The following is a 21,514-nucleotide window of genomic DNA, read 5'->3' on the forward strand; positions in this document are numbered from 1 at the left end:
AATGCATTATTTTACATTTTTCTACATTGAACCTCATTTACCATGTAGTTGACACCCCATTCATTTGTTCAGATTTTTTTTGCAAGGTTTCAGCTCCCGTGCGGGAGCCGACAGTCACGGCACAGCCACTATAGAAACGGCGTGATCGAACCCTTTCTTCAGTGCGCATGCACCGATGACGACGTCGGCGGCGGCAGTGTATATGGTAAATATCTTCTAAAAGGTGCAGGTTAAGGAGATATTTCCAGTACCTACAGGTATGCCTTATTATAGGCTTACCTTTAGGTAAAAGTGATGTGTAATGCCACGTACACACGGTCGGAATTTGCGACAACAAATGTTCGATGTGATGTGAGCTTGTTGTCGGAAAATCCGACCGTGTGTAGGCTCCATCGAACATTTGCTGTTGAAATTTCCAACAACAAAAATTTGAGAGCTTACATTAAGTAGGATCTATATACCACTTGCATGTGTTTTTTTTAACCACTTTAGGACACCTTTGATGTCCTTATCTGACTTATTTAAATAAAATTGATATTTATTTTTTCTACAAATTATGGGGTAGATTCAGGTAGCAATTGCGCCTGCGTAACCATAGTTACGCAGCACAATTGCTTACTTGCGCCGGCGTAACGACTTCTCCTGTTTCAGAGAGCTCGTTACGCCGACTGCAGCCTAAGATATGCGTGGCATAAGGCTCTTATGCCCTCATATCTTAGGCTGCATTCTTACGCAGGCCGCTAGGTGGCATTCCGGTAGTGATCAGCGTATAGTATGCAAATTGCATACTAACGCCGATTCACTACCCTACGCGAGTCCTGCGTACGCAGTTTACGTCGTTTGCGTACGTCGTTTTTTTGCGTAAGGCTGCCCCTTCTATAGCAGGGGCAGCCAATGCTAAAGTATACCCGTCGTTCCCGCGTCGCAAAATTAGAAATGTACGTCATTTGCGTAAGTGAATCGTGAATGGCGCTGGACGCCATTCACGTTCACTTTGAAGCAAATGACGTCCTTGTGACGTCATTTACCGCAATGCACGTCGGGAAAGTTTCCCGACGGAGCATGCGCACTACGCTCGGCGCGGGAACGCGCCTAATTTAAATGATTCCCGCCCCCTAGGGGATCATTTAAATTGGGCGCGCTTACGCCGGGCATTTTGCCGGAGCGCCCACGCAATTTACGGAGCTACTGCTCCGTGAATCGCGGGTAGCGCAGAAAATTTGCGGGGGCGCAGGGCAAAAACGGTGCCCTGCGCCTACGTAAAAAAAGGGCAAATGTACCTGAATCTACCCCTATGTGTTTGTGTCACTTCAAAAGTCCCACCCTTGAGAGGGTATTCTTCGTTTTTTCTATAACTTTAGGGATGTGGTGACTTACAAACATTTGCACTCTCCAGATTGTTGGGCCCTCTTTCCAAAATTTGAGAGCTGGTTTTAATTTTTTTGACAACAAAAGTTGTTGTCGGAAATTCCGACCGCGTGTACACAATTCAACGCACAAAAATTCTACGCATGCTCGGAATCAATTCGACCCATGCTCGGAATCATTAAACGTTGTTTTCCTCGGCTCGTCGTCGTGTTGTACGTCACCGCGTTCTTGACGTTCGGAATTTCCGACAACATTTGTGTCACCGTGTGTATGCAACGCAAGTTTGAGCGAACATCCATCGAAAAAAAAAAAATCACGGTTTTGTTGTCGGAATGTCCGATCGTGTGTACGTGGCATAAGAGTTTATAACCACTTTAACCACTTCAATACCAGGCACTTTCGCACCTTCCTGCCCAGGCCAATTTTCAATTTTCAGTTTTTAGAGCTGTCGCTGCACTGGTGGGCACTAATGGATACCGATACGCTGCACTGATGGGCTGCACCAGTGGGCACGGATGTGGCACTGACAGGATGCACCCCACCTCTCCACCCTAAACAATTATCTCCTCCCCACCTCTCCACCCTAAACAATTATCTCCTCCCCACCTCTCCACCCTAGGTTTTTTGAGATGAAGGAAAAAAAAATCGGCCTAAAATATGGGTCGCAAAAATCGGCAACACATATCGGCCATCGGCCGGCCCGATTTTCAAATATCGGCATCGGCCAGAGAAAAACCCATATCGGTCGACCTCTAGTCCAGAGGTGCAGGGTGCTGTGCAATGTAAATGCATTTAGAGGTGCAGGGGGTTTTGTAATGTAAAGGGGTCCAAAGGTGCAGGGTGCTGTGTAATGTACAGGGATTTAGAGGTGCAGGGTGCTGTGTAATGTAAAGGGGTGCAGGGTGCTGTGTAATGTAAAGGGGTCCAGAGGTGCAGGGGGTTTTGTAATGTAAAGAGGTGCTGTGTAGTGTAAAGGAGTCCAGAGGTGCAGGTGGTTGTGTAATGTAAAGGGGTCCAGAGGTGCAGGGGGTTTTGTAATGTAAAGAAGTGCTAATGTAAAGGGGTCCAGAGGTGCAGGTGGTTGTGTAATGTAAAGGGGTCCGGAGGTGCAGGGGGTTTTGTAATGTAAAGAAGTGCTAATGTAAAGGGGTCCAGAGGTGCAGGTGGTTGTGTAATGTAAAGGGGTCCAGAGGTGCAGGGGGTTTTGTAATGTAAAGAGGTGCTAATGTAAAGGAGTCCAGAGGTGCAGGTGGTTGTGTAATGTAAAGGAGTCCAGAGGTGCAGGTGGTTGTGTAATGTAAAGGGGTCCAGAGGTGCAGGGGGGTTTTGTAATGTAAAGGGGTGCAGGGTGCTGTGTAATATAAAGGGGTCCAGAGCTGTGGGGAGGGCTGTGTAATGTAAAGGGGTCCAGAGGTGCAGGGGGGTTTTGTAATGTAAAGGGGTGCAGGGTGCTGTGTAATATAAAGGGGTCCAGAGCTGTGGGGAGGGCTGTGTAATGTAAAGGGGTCCAGTTATAATGAGAGGGTACAAAGTATTGACAAAGAGATATTAAAGGATGCAGAGGTATGCAGGGGGCACAGTGGGGTGTTTTTAAATATTAAAGTGGGGGGGGTGCCAGATATGAGAGCCGCCCTGGGTGCTAAATGCTGTAGGTACGCCCCTGCATGGATCTACCTGCTTCTGTGGATGTGTGCTCCCTCCACCTCTCCTGCTGCTTCTTTATTATCACCCCACCAGTCATCCAATCACCAATCTTCATAGGAGCAGCTCTGATATGGAGAGACAAAGCACAGCCACTCTAACAAGTAGGGTGACCACATTTTGCGGGTCTGTCCCGGGCACCTTTATTCCAGGACAATACAGTGTCCCAGAATAAAACTGAGACAGCCACCCCCCGGGCCAAGCTGATGCCCCCAAAAAAAGCCGCCACATCACCGCTTTACTCACTGACAGTACTTGTCCTGGCCGGGAATGCCTGGAGGAGCACAATCCCGCCCCCTGCTTGTGATTGGAGAAATCATAAATCCCGCCTCTTGTGTCCAATCACTGTGCTGTTATTCGTTTGGAGCACAAGCTGATTTTTGGGAAGGGAGGGTGTCCCTGAATGGTAGTTTAGAAATGTGGTCACCCTACTAACAAGGTGGCCACCCACACATAAATACATGTAGGTAGATTCACAAAGAGTTAGGCCGGCTTATCTACAGATAAGCCAACCTAACTCTGATGCCGGGTACACACAAGAGGATTTATCCGCAGAAACGGTCCTCCGGACCGTATCCGCGGATAAATCCTCTGGTGGATTTTGATCTCCTGGTTGTACTAACCATGAGATCAAAATCCCTGCGGAATTCCGTCCGCGGTGACGTGTCGCGCCGTCGCTGCGATGATGACGCAGCGACGTGCGCGACGCTGTCATATAAGGATATCCACGCATGCGTCAAATCATTACGACGCATGCGAGGGATGGGTTCGGACGGATCGATCCGGTGAGTCTGTACAGACCACCGGATCGATCCGCTGGAGCCGATTCCAGCGGATAGATTTGTTAGCATGCTAAGAAATTTTTATCCGCTGGAAATCGGTCGGCCCGAAATATATCCGCGGATAAATATCCACTGGATCGTACACATCAATTTCAGCGGATCGATCCTCTCGTGTATACGGGGCCTGAATCTAAGCCGACCTATGTTTAAGTGTATTCTCTAACGCCGTCCTATTTTAGATTGCAATGCTTTGGCTTACCGCTAGGTGGCGCTTACATTGCGGCCGGCCTAGATTATGTAAATGAGAATTTACGACGATTCCCGAACGAACGCGAGCCCACCGCAGTCGATTAACGTCGTTTCCGTACGCGATAGGCCGCCTAAAGTTATTCCACCTATGAGGTGGAATAACAATGTTAAGTATGGCCGCCGTTCCCGCCACGAGGTTCGAATTTTTTACGCCGTTTGCGCAAGTCGTCCGCGAATCGGGATTTACGCCGTTTACGTACGCGTCGAAATCAATAGGCCCGTACGGCCTACTTAGCCGCACTGGGAAATGTAGTCGCCCGGCGCATGCGCAGTGTAAAAAAACGTCAAAAAACATGAGGTCAAGCCTCATTTCCATACTACACGCCACCCTCCCAGTCATTTGAATTAGGCGCGCTTACGTCCGCTCGTTTTAGGCTACGCCGCCAAAAATTTGAAGGTAAGTGGTTTGAGAATCACTAATAGCCTAAATAATTTGTGTAGCCTAAAAAGACTAGGCTAGGCCGTCCTAATTTTAGGCCAACCTATGTGAATCTACCTAACGGTGCACAACAAGGCATTGTAGGGCCAGATTCTCATACATTAACGTTGCTCCTGGGCAGCGTAACGTATGTGATTTACGTTACACCGCCGCAGGTTTACAGGTTTACATCCTGATTCTCAGAACACTTACCTGTAAACTTGCGGCGGTGTATCGTTAAATCGCTCGGCGCAAGCCCGCCCAATTCAAATGGGGCGGGCACCATTTAAATTAGGCGCGCTCCCGCGCCGAGCGTACTGCGCATGCTCCGTCGGGTAAATTACCCGACGTGCATTGCGCTAAATGACGTCGCCCCAACGTCATTTGCTTAGACGTTTACGTAAATGGCGTCCAGCGCCATTCACGGACGTCTTACGCAAACGACTTATTTTTTTTTAAATTCGACGCGGGAACGATGGCCATACTTAACATTGGTTGCCCCTCATAATAGCAGGGGCAACCTTACGCGTCGCGTACGCTACGGAAACAACGTAAATTCTCAGCGTCGACCGCGCGTATGTTCGGGAATCTCGCGTACTTACCTAATTTGCATAGACGACGGGGAAAACGACGATGCGACACCTAGCGGCGGGAAAAAAAATTGCTTTTAAGATCTGACAGCGTAACAGCCTTACGCCTGTCAGATCTAATGGGTAACTATGCGTAACTGATTCTAAGAATCAGTCGCATAGATACCCGGGGCCAGATGAGGAGTTACCACTGCGCAAATGGTGTTGCGCCGTCGTAACGCCTTTGAGAATCTGGGCCGTAAACCGTAACGAAGAAAAGATTAGTAAAAACAAGTGCAATACTAATGAATGGTCTATTGTTTTCTGCTTCCCTATTGGGTACAGCTTCTACCATACAATTCCTTTTTAGCATACATGCTTGATGGAGGGTTTCCGCCGATCAGACCTCCCACCATGTTCCCTACATAACAACTGAACCTTCTTTCTCTCACCTCTAGGTGGCACACAGTTTTGGGTTTATGAGGCTGATGTGACTTTAGTATTATCGCAGTTTTTACAAAAACAGAGTACTGGAAACATCCCGATCACAGCAACCATACTGATAAGCATGACGAAACATCCAAGCCCCAGTCAAGAGCTTTTAAACGCAATGGGCAGGATATCAAAATGGCTGGCTGGTCGAATTACTGGATCTGGAGGTTTTTATGCTGCGCAGGTATTAAAGATTTACTATATAAATGGTTGCCAAAGATTTACAATGGTTTGCCATAGCACAGTAAAGCGTTCTTAGAACATAAGGCATCCAAGTGTCTCATTTTATCACTTATCCCAAAAATAAGAGGATTATTCCTCATTCTAAGCCAGTGGGCGGAGCCACCACACCAATGATTTCTTTATGACCCATCAGCAGGGCCGCCATCAGGGGGGTACACCTGTAAGGGGCCCGGAGGTCCCAAGGGGCCCAGATGGCAACCCCCTTTAAAAAAAAAAAAAAAAAAAAATTCTTTTTTTTTTAGGGGTCCGGAGGGCCCCAGATGGCAACCCCCTTTTTTTTATTTATTTTTAAATAAAAAAAAATATATTTTTTTCCCCACAAATAGAGCTTTCTTTTGGTGGTATTTGATCAGCTCTGCGGTTTTTATTTTTTGCGCTATAAACAAAAATAGAGCGACAATTTTGAAAAAAAAAACAATATTTTTTACTTTTTGCTATAATAAATATCCCCCAAAAATACATTAAAAAAAAACATTTTTTTCCCTCAGTTTAGGCCGATACGTATTCTTCTACATGTTTTTCGTAAAAAAATTGCAATAAGCGTTTATTGATTGGTTTGCGCAAAATTTATAGGGTTTACAAAATAGGGGATAGTTTTATGGCATTTTTATTAATAATTTTTTTTTTTACTAGTAATGGCGGCGATCAGCGATTTTTTTCGTGACTGCGACATTATGGCGGACACTTCGGACAATTTTGACACATTTTTGGGACCATTGTCATTTTCACGGCAAAAAGTGCTATAAAAATGCATTGTTTACTGTAAAAAATGACAATTGCAGTTTAGGAGTTAAAACACCACAAGGGGGGGCTGTAGGGGTTAAGTGTGACCTCATATGTGTTTCTAACTGTAGGGGGCGGGGCTTGACTTGTGACGTCACTGATCGTCTTTTACTATATCAGGGAACAGACGATCAGTGACACTGCCACAATGAAGAACGGGGAAGGTGTGTTTACACTTACCTCTCCCCGTTCTTCAGCTCCGGTGACCGATCGCGGAACACCTGTGGCCATCAGGTCCCGCGGTCACGGAGCTTTGGACCGGGTCCCACGGCTGGGCACTTAAAGGGGACGTACCCTTACGTGATTGTGCCCAGCCATGCCATCCTGCCGACCTATATCGGCGTTAGACGGTCCTCAACCACTTCCAGACCTGCTCATGTACATATACGTCGGCATTTTAAAGATGGATATCTCGGTAACGGCAGCTGACACAACTGAGATATCCATCTTTAGTGCTAAGGGTCCTGTACACGATAACGGTGGTCTTCGCGGCGGATTCGCCGAGATCGCCGTTATCGGTGGCGGGAGAGGCCCCCCGCCCTCCGCCGCTTACAGTTGGCGTCGGTAGCGGCGGAGGAGATCGGGTGCGCTCGGCAGCTGACTGGGGGTGCGAGTGAGGGGAAAATGTCCTTCACCCGTCCTCATAGCTCTGCTGGGCGGAAGTGACGTCAAAACGTCAGTCCCGCCCAGCCTCTTAAAGAAACATTTGTTTTTTGTCATTTGAAAAAATGACAGTTTCAATTTTTTTTTCTTGCATTTAAGTCTAAATATGAGATGTGAGGTCTTTTTGACCCCCAGATCTCATATTTAAGAGGACCTGTCATGCTTTTTTCTATTACAAGGGATGTTTACATTCCTTGTAATAGGAATAAAAGTGATACATTTTTTTTTCAGTGTAAAAAGTAATAAAATAAATAAAAATAAATAAGAAAACAAAAAATTTATTTTTTAAAGCACCCCTTCCCGACGAGTTTGCGCGCAGAAGCGAACGCATACGCGAGTAGCGCCCGCATATGAAAACGGTGTACAAACCACACAAGTGAGGTATCGCCGCGATCGTTGGAGCGAGAGCAATAATTCTAGCCCTAGACCTACTCTGTAACTCAAAAAATGCAACCTGTAGAATTTTTTAAACGTCGCCTATCGAGATTTTTATGGGTAAAAGTTTGACGCCATGCCACGAGCGGGCGCAATTTTTAAGCGTGACATGTTGGGTATCATTTTACTCGGCTTAACATTATCTTTCACAATATATAACAAAAATTGGGCCAAATTTATTGTTGTCTTATTTTTTTAATTTAAAAATGTGATTTTTTTCCAAAAAAAGTGCGCTTGTAAGACCGCTGCGCAAATACGGTGTGACAAAAAGTATTGCAATGACCGCTATTTTATTCTCTAGGGTGTTAGAAAAAAAATATATAATGTTTGGGGGTTTTAAGTAATTTTCTAGCAGAAAAAACTGTTTTAGTCTCGTAAACACTAAATCTGAAAAACACCTAAGGTCCTTAAGTTGTTAAAGCGGGAGTTCACCCAATTATATATTTTTTTCTCTTTTCCCCTTAGATTCCTGCTCGTTGTGTCTAGGGGAATCGGCTAGTTGTTTTAAAATATGAGCTGTACTTACCGTTTTCGAGATGCATCTTCTCTGTCGCTTCCGGGTATGGGTCTTCGGGAGCGGGCGTTCCTTCTTGATTGACAGTCTTCCGAGAGGCTTCCGACGGTCGCATTCGTCACGTCACGAGTAGCCGAAAGAAGCCGAACGTCGGTGCGGCTCTATACTGCGCCTGCGCACCGACGTTTGGCTTCTTTCGGAAAATCGTGACGCGATGTATGCGACCGTCGGAAGCCTCTCGGAAGACTGTCAATCAAAATAGGAACGCCCATTCCCGCAGCGCATACCCGGAAGCGGCGGAGAAGATGCATCTCGTAAACGGTAAGTACGGATCATATTTTAAAACAACTAGCCGATTCCCCTAGACAAAACCAGCATCCATCTAAGGGGAAATAAAAATTGCATTCAGGACGCAGAAATTTTAGGCGTGAACTGGCCCTTAGTGAAAGTAGTTAAAACGTATAAACTTAAACCGATCTTCAAATTATCACAGTTTTTCTTTAAACTTTCCATTTCTTTCTGGCAGTCGACATCATTGGCGATTGAAGCAATGACTCGCTTTAGTCAGATGACCAATACCAAGGAGACCGACGTCGTTGTTTCTGTACTTCAAAATGAAGTGGAGGTTTTCAAAGTGCAGATTAACAACAAAAATCGATTTCTTGTCCAGAGTACGAATATCCCTGTACCCTTTGCGGAGTATACAGTCGCCGTCACCGGGACAGGCAGCGCTTTTGTTCAGGTAAGACAGCCAGAATGAAATTTACTGGACACAACTTTACAAATTTACTGGCACAGCTACGTTTTTACTGGCAATTTCAAAAGTTTCAAAATTATGGGCCAGATTCAGAAAGATGCGCGTATCTTTAGGCGGGCGTAGCGCATCTCATATGCGTAGCTGTGGGGGGACGATCAGACGGAGAAAATAAAAATACAGGCCCGGATTCAGAAAGATGAGCGCATCTTTCTGTGGGCAGATACGTTACGCCGCCGTAAATTTGGGCGCAAGTTCCGTATGCAGAAAGAACTTGCGCCCTTAGTTACGGCGGCGTAACGTATGTGTGGCGGCGTAAGCCCGCCTAATTCAAATGGGGATGTTGTGGGCGTGTTTTTTTTAACAATTTCACATGACCCCGCGTATTTTACGTTTTTTTGTGAACGGCGCATGGGCCGTTCGTGAAAAAATCCCAGTGTGCATTCTCGAAATTTCGCCGCAAAGCCTCATTGGTTTCGACGTGAACGTAACTTACGCAAAGCCCTATTCGCGAACGACTTACGCAAAAAAACGGCGTGGGAACGACGTCCATACTTAACATTAGCTACGCCTCATATAGCAGGGGTAATTTTACGCCGGAAAAAGCCTAACGTAAACGACGTAAAAAAAATGCGCCGGCCGGACGTACGTTTCTGAATCGGCGTATCTACCTAATTAGCATATTCCTAGCGTAACTATACGGAAGCGCCACCTAGCGGCCAGCGTAAATATGCAGCCTAAGATACGACGGTGTAAGACACTTACGCCGGTCGGATCTTAAGGAAATCTATGCGTAACTGATTCTCTGAATCAGGCGCATAGATACGACGGCCCGCACTCAGAGATACGACGGCGTATCTGGACATACGCCGTCGTATCTCGTATCTGAATCCGGCCCACAGTTGTTAGGTGTGGGTAGGATAGGCTTCTCTGAAGAGGAGGGTTTTCAGGGATCCTCTAAAACAGTGGTTTTCAACCTCCTAGTGCCGTGACCCCTTGATAAAATTTCCCAAGTTGTGGGGACCCCGAACGGTAAAATTATTTTCGTAGCGTGGGTTGTCAGCACCCATGGCAAGAAAAGTAATTTGTGCCCCTAACCCACGGACATTTAGCGTTCCCCGAGTCCCTTCACTCGTACGGTATTAAATCCCCTTATGGTACATTTTAGGATATACCACGCTTTCTCTTTGTTCTCCTTTCTTTCCCTTTTTTCTCTCTCTATCCTAATTTCTTTTTTTTTTTCCCCCATCCCTCTCTCTAGCTATCTTTCTTGTTCTTTCTCTTATTGTTTCTCTCTTTCTTTTTTTCCTCCCCCTCTTTTCCACTCCCTTCCATGTAGTCTCTATTTTTATTCCTTCTCTTACTCCTTGGTGGGGGGAATGGGATAAGTGGCAATGCTGGCGGGGGAATGGGATAAGTGGCAATGCTGGCGGGGGGGTGGGATGAGTGGCAGTGCTGGCGGGGGGTTCAGATGAGTGGCAATGCTGGGTAGAGTTCTGATCAGCCAACTTCGGTGCTCTTGATCAAGGTCATCTGCTGATCTGAGAACTGTAGTGAGGCCTTTTAATGGCAACTATAAATCACAGGTAGTGTTACTCACTGTGTCTCCAACTTTGTGGTTTCTCACAGCAGTGACACCTATGCCCAAATCAGGAGATAGTCTCCTCCAGCCCCTCCCACTTCTTGTTCCTCACCAGTCAGGTGACCTCTAGTCTCTGCCCCTCAGCCATGCTGTGAACTGAGTGGGCGGTCACAAAAAGGCTGGGAGAGTGGAGCGGGCTTCAGGAACAGCCCAGGATTCTGGTTGAGAACCACTGCTCTAAAAGCTAATAGAGAAGGAGATAAATGGACAGATTGGGGTAAGGAGTTCCATAGGCTTGGAGAGGCTCTGGAAAAGTCGTGGAGACGAGCATGGGAGCAGGTGATGAGAGAGCTAGAGAGCAGGAGGGCTTGAGAAGAACGAAGAGAATGATTAGGTTGGTATTTAGAGGCTAAGTCAGTTATGTAGCTGGGGGCAGAGTTCTGGAAGGCTTTGTAGGTAGTTGTTAGTATTTTGAATTTAATTTGTTGGGCGAGCAGGAGCCAGTGGAGGGATTGACAGAGGGGAGTAGCAGAGACAGAGCGGTTGGTAAGGTGGATGAGTCTGGCAGCAGCATTCATGATGGACTGAAGGGGGGATAGAGTATGCCGAGGTAAGCCAATGAGGAGGGAGTTGCAGTAATCAAGGCAAGAAATTACCATATTACCGTATTTATCGACGTATACCGTGCACTTTTTTGCCCTGAAAATCAGGGCAAAATCGTGGGTGCGCGATATACGCCGATACCCGCTTCCCGCGCCGGGTTTGAACCACTGCGCCGGCATATACCGAGCGCAGTACACTCGGGTATAGTCAGGCAGGCTCGGCTCCTCTCGCGGTCACGTCCTGGACGTACAGGACGCACAGGACGTAACCGCGAGAGGAGCCAAGCCTGTCCGACTATACCCGAGTGTACTGCGCTCGGTATATGCCGGCGCAGTGATTCAAACTCAGGGCGGGAAGCGGGGATCGAGCGGGGAGGACACCGCAGAAGGACGCCGGACCCGACGAGGAGGACACCACCTAAGCCGCAGACGGACGCCGGACCCGACGAGGCCGCTGATGGACACCGCGCAAGACACCAAAACAGTAAGTACTAAAATGCTTTTTTTACAGGAATGCGGGTCCACTTTAGGGGTGTGCGCTATTCGCCGGAGCGCGCAATACCCCGATAAATACGGTAATTGTAAAGTGTAAATTCATGCGGTTAATATTCGGTGCCTGGATAAATTCCTTCAACAACCAAGAATAGATCATATATTAATCTATACCGGCACAGTATAGACTGCAAATAGACAGTGTATTGGTCATTAGAAAACATTTTCTCTCCCAGGCCCAAAAATAGAGATTGACGTAGGACGGTGCACAAGAGGTGCCCATGGCTATGCCCTGAGTTTGCAAAAAATGTTGTTCTTCAAAAATAAAATAGTTCCGGGTAAGGATGAAAAATAATTGTAGGATAAATTCATTGAGAGGCCAAGTTGTGCGATCCTGGCTCCATCAAGAAGGACTTGGCCATAAGGGGGATGCTTCAGTACAAAGCCTCAACATTGATGGCCACGAGCAGGGAATCCCGAGGGGCCTGAATCCCATTGATGTGCTTGAGTAAATCTATAGCGTCGTGGATGTGCCAGGGTAAGCTCAATGCATAGGGCATCAGGAAGCTATCCACAAACTTACTGGCACTAGGCATGTGCAATTTTTTAAGTTACGAATACGTTTTCCGTCAATTTTCGTTATTTTAGTTGATTCCTTAACATACGAATGAACTAACGGTTTAGCGCAATTAATAACGATATTTTTAAAATAACGAATATGAAAAACAACGAAGATACGAAAGATGAAAGAAACGAAAACATAGAAACAACGAGGGGGCGTGGCCTAGCGTCGGAACGAGATGGACGCCTGATCCCTCTGCTCTGGCACCTGGAAACAGCAAAAAGCACCCACGGGGGTAATATCAGCCTCAACATACCTGGGGAAAGGTGATCGCTGCTCCTCAACACCCAAAGAGCAGATGGAGGCAGGTCAGCAAGCCCCGATTGTAATCCCAGAGATGTTCCGGGCGGCGCAGGCTGTAGGCCCCAAAGCCGCGGCCTCGAGTAAGCCTCCGGCGCCGCTCGGCAGCTCCAGCACACTCGCGGACGGCGCGATCGGCGCCCAAGTAGGGCAGACGCCTCCAATCCAGCAGGCACAGCAGCAGGCACAGTCCCTGAGCCTGGCAGACCTACAGGCTAACCTGCAAGCAGTCGCCATGGACATTAAAGCGTCCTTTACTGCAGCCATAACAGACATCAGAGCTGACATCCAGGGCATAGCTGCAAGGACTGGAGTCATTGAACAGGCCTCAGCACGCCACTCAGAGGCAATCAAGCAAGTACAAAAAAATGCTGACATGCACCTTTCCCATATCATTGAAATGTACCGCCACTTGGAGGACCTCGAGAACAGGGGGAGGCGCCATAATATTCGGATAAGGGGGGTCCCAGAAATGCCGGATCAAATACCTGTAGAACGCACTGCAGAAACAATATTTAATGACATACTAGAAAGACCCCCTGACTCCCCGATCGAGTTTGAGAGAGTCCACAGAGCCCTAAGACCCAGAGGAAGAGAAAATGACCCCCCCAGAGATATAATTTGCTGCCTGGTAAACTTCCCTATTAAGGAAGCAATCTTGAGAAAAGCCAGAGAGAAAAACAGGGTCATCTTTAATGGCACAGAAATAAAACTCTATCAAGACCTCTCAAACATAACTTTGCAGCAACGCAGGGCTTTGCGCCCGATCACAGAGCAACTGCGATCGAGAGGGATACCATACAGGTGGAAGTTCCCCTTCTGCCTTTCGGCTACTTCAAGGGGTCACACAGCGCTGCTTAGAACACCCGATGACCTCCGATCTTTCTGTGAAGCCATGAACATACCTAGAACAGAGGTCCCAGAATGGTACAACTCATTTAAAATAAATGAGCCTTGGGTTGCAGTTTCCAACAATCTCACCCCTAGAGCACAGAGACAGAGAGATCGACGCCGTAGATCGCCGTCTCCTCTCCGAAACAGAAGAGCAGAAGCCCAAGGAGACCCAGGAATCTCTCCACCCAGACGTAGAGATCGAATAGACCACCAGGACCACATGGACACCTAAATCCGATTCCAAATTCTGGAAGATTGAAAGCCGAAGACCAGCCCACTCAAAGCTCCAAACAGATAAATTCAGCCGCCGCAGATTTACAGTTTCTCTGCACATCTCTCTTTAAAGTGTATTAGAGACTGGATTCTGATCTACGCAGGCCCTAGCCTAACCTGACAGACTTATTTTTATTTTTTCACCCCCTTTTTTTTTCCCCCATGTCTTTCTTTCTTTATCTCCTGCAGCAACACCTGTCACCTTCAACAAAGAGAATAGAGCTGCATCCCTCCAAGGTGATCCGACCGGCTAACAAAGAACCAGATAATCTTTCTACAAAAAGGTTTGATGGCCTATATCGTCACGAACTAGTCGCTTGTAAGTAAGGCTCCCTTTTTCACACAGTTCAAAAAGCAAGAAACAACCGTTTATTCAATATGCTATACAGTTCATTTGCTTTTACGGTCGGTCATCTACTTTATGTCAGACAGCCTATCTCTTAGTATATCTTTACCATATTCTGATTGCTTGATACGCAGACACCCTACTGGGATATACCGAGACACTTTTGGGAGATAATAGTGGACTTCTGGTACCTATAAGGGGTGAATTGCTTAATAAGTATCTCAGCCCAAAGTTGTTTCCGATTTTTCTGTTAGAAAGGCTTAAAAATGTTCAGATTACTTCCAGTCATACTTAGAAAGTATATTAGAGCTTAGATGATCTGCATAGATGTTAAAGACATTTGCTACACCTTTGTCTGTTTGTTATGTTTTCTTATTGGGTTGTGTATCCATACTCGCATCATGGGATTTGATGAGACATGGCAGTGATCAATACCTATTTTGTCCATACACCTGCGCCCTAAAGTCCTGGTGCGCGATTAATCTGCTCACCTCAATACTATTGATGACAATGATACCATTTTAATAGACAGATGGCTTTGCGGGCGACGAAATACATGGAATGTAAACCAAATACTCAGTTCGTACGCTTGATCACTGCGATGCCTCACACAGGTGCTAAAATGTTTTCGTATTTGTGTCCAGTTAAATTAGCTGAATAAGATGTTTGGTTCTATTCTGGGTTTTTTCTTTTCCTTCACTATTCACCCCTCGGGGTATCATGCTGATATAAACGTACACAAGGAAACTGCTCAAACTCTTATTGTTAGACAAGTAATCTATACAATACTAAAGCAACACTCCCACCTAGTGGTCGAAAGTAAAATAGTCATTAATGATCTTTCAAGCCTGATATTTTAGATACCCTCCAAATGCTAAACCATTGGGTGTCTCCCCCTGGCCATAAGCCCTCTTTGCGGTTGTATTTATATGCTTAATCCAGTCAACCACCAATTTAACACATGTGACTCAATACCGTCATTTTGTTTTTGTATTTTTTCCTCAACTGACCACAAATATCCCCGTGCCATTAGGTTTTTATTAGCATTTTTGCTGTTCCAGATTGCTACATTCATTGGTTCACAGAACAGAGTAGAGAGATAGGAAGAGTGTAGGTAAGAGTTAAATAGAATACGACTAAATTCAAGAATCTACATTAGATAAGAGTGCCTACTCTGACTGTATACTATTGCTCACAATCAAAAACTAAAAATCCATTTCGAGTCTGATTATAGCCACGAACCCACACAAGGGACAGGTTATTTATCCGTCCTTTGACCCATCCGGTATTTTACACACTAGGGTAGACCAGCTGGTCTAAGCCTACCCCCGGAGTTATATCCCTCAAACCTCCCCCCTCCCCCCACCAACCCCCCCCCCTTTTTTTTTTTTTTTTTTATTATTATTATTATTATTTATTTTATTTTTCTTGCACAACTCCCAGAACACTGTTCATTGACGAGACTTTAGGGTAACTCTAGCTTAAGTTCTCGTGGCATTTTTTTTTGACGCTTTAAAAACAGACATAAAAAACTATCCACACACGATCTGCAGCAATGACTATGAGTAATCAACAGACCATCCCACTATCTGTTAAACTTCTATCTGTAAATGCTAAAGGCCTCAACATACCTGAAAAACGAACCAAATTCCTTAATGAGTTTCACAAACAAAAAGCCAACATCGTTTGCGTACAAGAGACCCACTTCAAAACTGATAAAATCCTGAAATTTCAAGATAGGAGATACCCTCTAGCTTTTCATGCCTCAAACCCAGAAGGGAAAACGAAAGGGGTCTCTATACTTATTTCTAATCAGACTCCTTTCCAAGTGCATGACACCCTGTTAGACCCCAGTGGTAGATATTTATTTATTAAAGGAAAATTAGAAAACCATCCAATGACAATTGCCAATGTCTACGCCCCAAATTCGGGACAAGTTACTTTTTTCCGCAAGATTAAGGATTTGCTGACAACCTTTGCGGCAGGCATTTTAATTCTAGGGGGGGACTTCAACATTCCCTTGAATCCCCTCATAGACACATCGAATGGAGCATCGAGCCTTCCTTACAGAGCATTAAGACAAATCAAGCTACAATTGAAAGATTTGACACTACATGACACCTGGAGAACTCTGTACCCTCAAACCAAAGACTTCACTTACTTTTCCACCATCCATCAAAAATATTCTAGAATCGATTACTTCTTTATATCACAATCTGACCTAACCTTTTTAAAAAAATCGACAATTGAGCCCATGACACTTTCTGACCATCATCCTATAACCACTACACTGACTTTCCCTGAAAAAAAAATAGTGACAAAAATGTGGAGACTCAATTCTGCAATACTAAAAGACCCTGCAGATGTAATCGAGATACAAGACAAGCTGTCGGACTATTTTGTAAGGAACGAAAATGATGAAACCTCTTCTCTAATCCAATGGGAAGCGCACAAATGTGTCATCAGGGGTGAATTCATTAAAAAACTAGCAAGGCTAAAAAAGGAGCGCCAATCGAGAATTAAAACTCTCACAGATCAGATCCACAAACTGGAAATATCACACAAAAGAAACATAGCTGTTTCATCACTCGAAGAGCTAACCAAGACAAGGGCACTTTTAACAGAGGAATTAAACTTGAAAATAAAAAGACAATACGTACTGAGACACAAGATATACTATGAGCAGGGTAATAAGAGTGGAAAGTTATTGGACAAGGCAGTTCAAAGTAAAAAAATATCTTCAACTATACACCAAATTAGAGACAATCAAGGGAAATCACATTCCACAAACGAGGAGATCGCCAAGCAGTTTGAAACATACTATCAATCCCTCTATGACCTTCCGTCAAACCCAAAATGCCCCCAAAATTCAGAGAAAAGAGCAAAAATGATCCAGGATTTCCTAAGAAAATACAGCCCACGAAAGCTAGCTGAAGACAAAGCACAGGAACTTGAAGCCCCTATATCAGGTCCAGAATATGACAAAGCCATCAAAGAGATGAAAATTGGTAAAGCACCCGGACCTGATGGTTTACCACTACAATATTACAAAACGTTTAACGAAATTTTAAAACCAAGATTCCTGAAAACCTTCCAATCGCTCAAGTCCGAACGCCAACCTCCCAAACAACTACTTGAGGCACACATTACAGTAATTCCTAAAGAGGGTAAGGATACATCACAAGTCACAAACTATAGGCCTATATCCTTAATTAACGTCGATGTCAAGATTTACGCCAAAATCTTAGCCAACAGATTGGTACCACTACTCAATTCCTTTATAACTCTAGATCAGGTGGGGTTTATCCCAGGTAGAGAGGGGCGGGACAATACTATTAAAGCCCTTAACATTAATCACTGGTTAACCACTAACAAGAAACAAGGATTCTTCCTATCCCTGGATGCTGAAAAGGCGTTCGATAGAGTGGCCTGGGACTTTATCGACGCAGTACTTGACCACATAGGCATTCTACCTCAAATGAAGTCCTATATCACTGCACTCTACACTAATCCAACAGCTAGAGTACGAGTTAATGGCCACCTATCGAACGCCTTCAATCTATGTAATGGAACGAGACAAGGATGCCCCCTATCCCCCTCTACTCTTTGTTCTGACCCTTGAGCCACTTCTAAATAAAATTAGAGCCAACCAGAACATAAAAGGAATTGAGATTCAGAAAAACACCTATAAAATTGCGGCATTCGCCGACGACATGCTCCTGTTCCTCTCTGAACCTCACATCTCCATACCAAACCTCTTACAAGACTTGGATCATTTTAATTTATTATCCAACTTAAAAATTAATCATTCAAAGTCTAACGCCCTAAACATCACGTTACCCTCAAGGGTAGTAGATCAGTGTAAAACGAACTTCCCGTTCACATGGGCCAAACATAGTATAACCTACCTAGGAATAGAAATCCCTTCAAATCTAGAAGACCTCTTTAAACTTAATTTCTTACCAGTACTTAAAGAAACACATGAAGATCTAAAAAGATGGAACTCTCTGAACATTTCTTGGTTCGGCAGAGCCTCCCTAATCAAAATGACAATACTGCCTCGTTTCCTTTACATTATGCAGACAATACCCATCTTCTTACCTCTGTCCTTCTTCTCCTCTTTTCGCAAGGCCTGCTCTAAATTTGTCTGGAGAGGCAAATCCCCTAGGATTAAACTTACCAGATTACATTTACCCAAAAACAGGGGTGGAATAGCACTACCTGATCTTAAAAAATATCACCAGGCAACTCTTCTAACACGCATTGTAGATTGGAATTTACATAAAGCCGTCAAGGACTGGGTCTCATTGGAACATATACAGTTCACCCAAGATCTCAAGACCCTACCATGGATCCACCCTAAATACCACTTGAAGATTATTAAAAAGCACCCCCTCGTTGGACCTACTCTAAAAATCTTCCACAGCACATTTAAACCCACAAATACTACCCCATGGCTTAGCCCGCTAACAACTTTGAGAAACAATCCAGATTTCCCCCCAGGAATGGAGAATAACTTTTTAAAACATCACTGGCCTCACGAGCGAATCCTGTCCAGACACTTCTTTAAAAACAAGAAGATATTATCTAGAGAGGACCTGAACAAGGACATTAAACCCTTCTTAATTCCTTTTTGGAATTATATCCAAATTAGACATTACTTGACCAAGACCGACACAGCACATTGCTGGACAAGACCACTCACAAAATTGGAAGACCTCTGCACAAAAAAAAACCCACACAGACATATCATATCATCTTTATACAACTCACTGTTCGACGATAAGACGGATTTCTCCAGCTCCTCATGTCAGAATTGGGAAAAAGATATAAATACCTCTCTAACTGATGAGAACTGGGAAAAAATCTTCACGTATGCTCATAAGGGGTCACTAAACGTAGCCACACAAGAATGCAGTTTTAAAATCATCACCAGATGGTACAGAACACCCTCTATTCTACACAAATTCTCGCCAATACTCTCCGACCGATGTTGGAGGTGTAAACAAGAGGAAGGCTCGATGCTCCACATATGCCCATTGATACAAAACTTCTGGGAATCAGTCCACGAGACCATTTCCTTGGTCACATCGGAAAACTTTGACTTCACACCAGCACAATATCTCTTACACTTCAACTCCCTCCCAAAGAAACGGTATCTGAAATCGCTCCCAATGTTTATGATCAATGCTGCACGACAATGTATCCCCGCTCATTGGCGCACAAACATTACTCCTTCCAAAATAGAATGGTTCAGAAGAATAAACAATATAGAAAAAATAGAAGAACTCATAAGTATTTCTCAGGAGAGAATAACGAATTTCTCGACAACATGGTATAATTGGATGGTTTTCAAAGAGTCACAGACATATAAAACAATCATTCAGTAAAACTGAAAAGCACCCTCTACAAGGCTATTAAACATCTTGATAAAGTGGATGGAATATACTGATAAATTACCCTAAGTCAGACAAATCTCAATAAGCTCCCCCTCCCCAATTATTTTTTTTCATATTTTTTTTTTTTTCCCCTCCCCTTCCCCCTCCCCCCTCTCCTCAACCCCTTCTCTACTTATCTTGACCACGAAAGAAATATATAACTGAATAACCTGTTTACTGGTCGAGATGGGTTCCACAAAAAATAAATAAATAGAGAATTCTCTTTGTTTTTTCTCCTTTTATGCTATTTAATGTTCTCTCATTTACGACGCTCTCTCCTCAATTATTTTGTCCGATTAATGACTATATCCTGGCATAAGAGTGTAATTTGTGATACCACGTTATCGGATATTTATCACTATTGTTAACATATGCAGTTATATAATGTATCTATACGATGCTATGTTTGATTTCATATTCACCTAATAAAACTTTATGAAACAAAAAAAAAAAAAGAAACAACGAAAATACCGAACCCAAAAAAAAAAATTATTACGAAAAACAAAATGAACGAAAATGCAAACTTACTAATATTCGAAGACCGAAAAGAAAACAACCGAAATGCCGAACAAAGAATAAAAAACGAAAATCAAAACTAACGAAAAATAAATTACGAATCTTCGGAAAACGGAAATGAAAACAACGAATACAAAAAAATGTAAATTAGCTTTCGTTAGTACTGAAATATTTCTGGACTTTGACCAATAGCCACTGAGCGCTGTCCCTTTCCTCTGAAGAGGTTTGTTCCTTCCCCCAATGAGCTTCTTTCTCATTACCTCCTGGCTCCTTGTGTCTTTTTCTGTGTTAGACTGCAGTGCATCTAATTTCTAGATTTGTATTTGTAATATCTGACATATTTTAGTTTTCTTCTACGTCAGACTTCATTCTAGACAGGGTGTGTGTGCTAACTAAGACAGTCAAGTCAATCACAGTAAAGTACGAATTACAAAATGACGACGAGTAGTGTGTCGAATAAACGTAAAATGTATTCTAACAGAATTACGAATGCAATAAAATCTACAAAAGTACGTTTTTACAATTAAAGGAAATTAGACACGAAAATACAAATGATCATAAAGCAACGAAGATATATTTCTTACGAAAATACAAATGCGGCATGATGGAAAATATAATGTAAATACGAATAGCAAAACAACAAGAATTAAACTAACGTAAAAACGAAGAAAAAAATAAAATCATTTTAAAAATACGAACGCGGCAGAATACAAAATAAAACGAAAATACGAATCTCGATTCAACGAAAAATAAACGAACAGAAAAAAACGGAAACGGAAAAAAGAGTTACGAAAATACTAAAGAGTACGAATACGATAACTAACGTCTTACGAAATTACGACTCGTTACGAATCACGATAAACAAACAGAAACGAAACAGAAATAAACAAAATTTTTTGCTGTGCACATGTCTAACTGCCACTATCTGTCAAGGACCATCTCTCTCTCTCTCTCTCATTTATCATCCTCTCTCTCGTTCTTTATCTCTCTCTCATTTATCTTCCTCTCTCCTTTTTTCTCTCTCACATTTATCCTCCTCTCTCCTTCTTTGTCTCTCTCATCCTCTCTCCTTTATCTCTTACAAACTGTTGGCGCTATATAAATCCTGTATAATAATAATAATAATTAATAATTTCTCCCCCTTTTTCTATTTCCCTCACCCTCTCTCTCCCATTCTCATTCCTTCTTGTTCTTTTCCTTTTTAGTTTACGACTACCTACTACATACAGATCCCTAAAGAAGAACATTCTGCTTTTGACGTGGCTGCCCAGGCAACAGCAATGAATTGCTTCGGTGGGGTGGCAAAAAAGGTCGATGTTACCATTACTATCAGGTACCTCTGTGAACAAACAACACGTTTCAAGGGCCTCTCCAATTCCCCCTTATCAGGGTCTGTACAAGTGAGGGTTGGGAGAAAG

At 44.0% G+C, this 21,514-nt stretch overlaps 1 protein-coding gene across 2 annotated transcripts in view; it reads left to right on the forward strand.

The window, feature by feature from the left end:
• Nucleotides 1-21,514, forward strand: part of LOC120946684 (ovostatin homolog) — a 217,593-nt gene that overhangs the window by 170,917 nt on the left and 25,162 nt on the right. For both annotated transcript variants that reach the window (XM_040361310.1, XM_040361311.1), the window contains 3 exons: nt 5,606-5,823; nt 8,804-9,019; nt 21,302-21,429. In XM_040361310.1, coding sequence (XP_040217244.1) covers nt 5,606-5,823; nt 8,804-9,019; nt 21,302-21,429 — 562 coding nt within the window. The remainder of the gene's footprint in view (nt 1-5,605; nt 5,824-8,803; nt 9,020-21,301; nt 21,430-21,514) is intronic.

The sequence above is a fragment of the Rana temporaria genome, chromosome 8 (genome assembly GCF_905171775.1).
Source record: "Rana temporaria chromosome 8, aRanTem1.1, whole genome shotgun sequence".
Taxonomy (NCBI): Eukaryota; Metazoa; Chordata; class Amphibia; order Anura; family Ranidae; genus Rana; species Rana temporaria.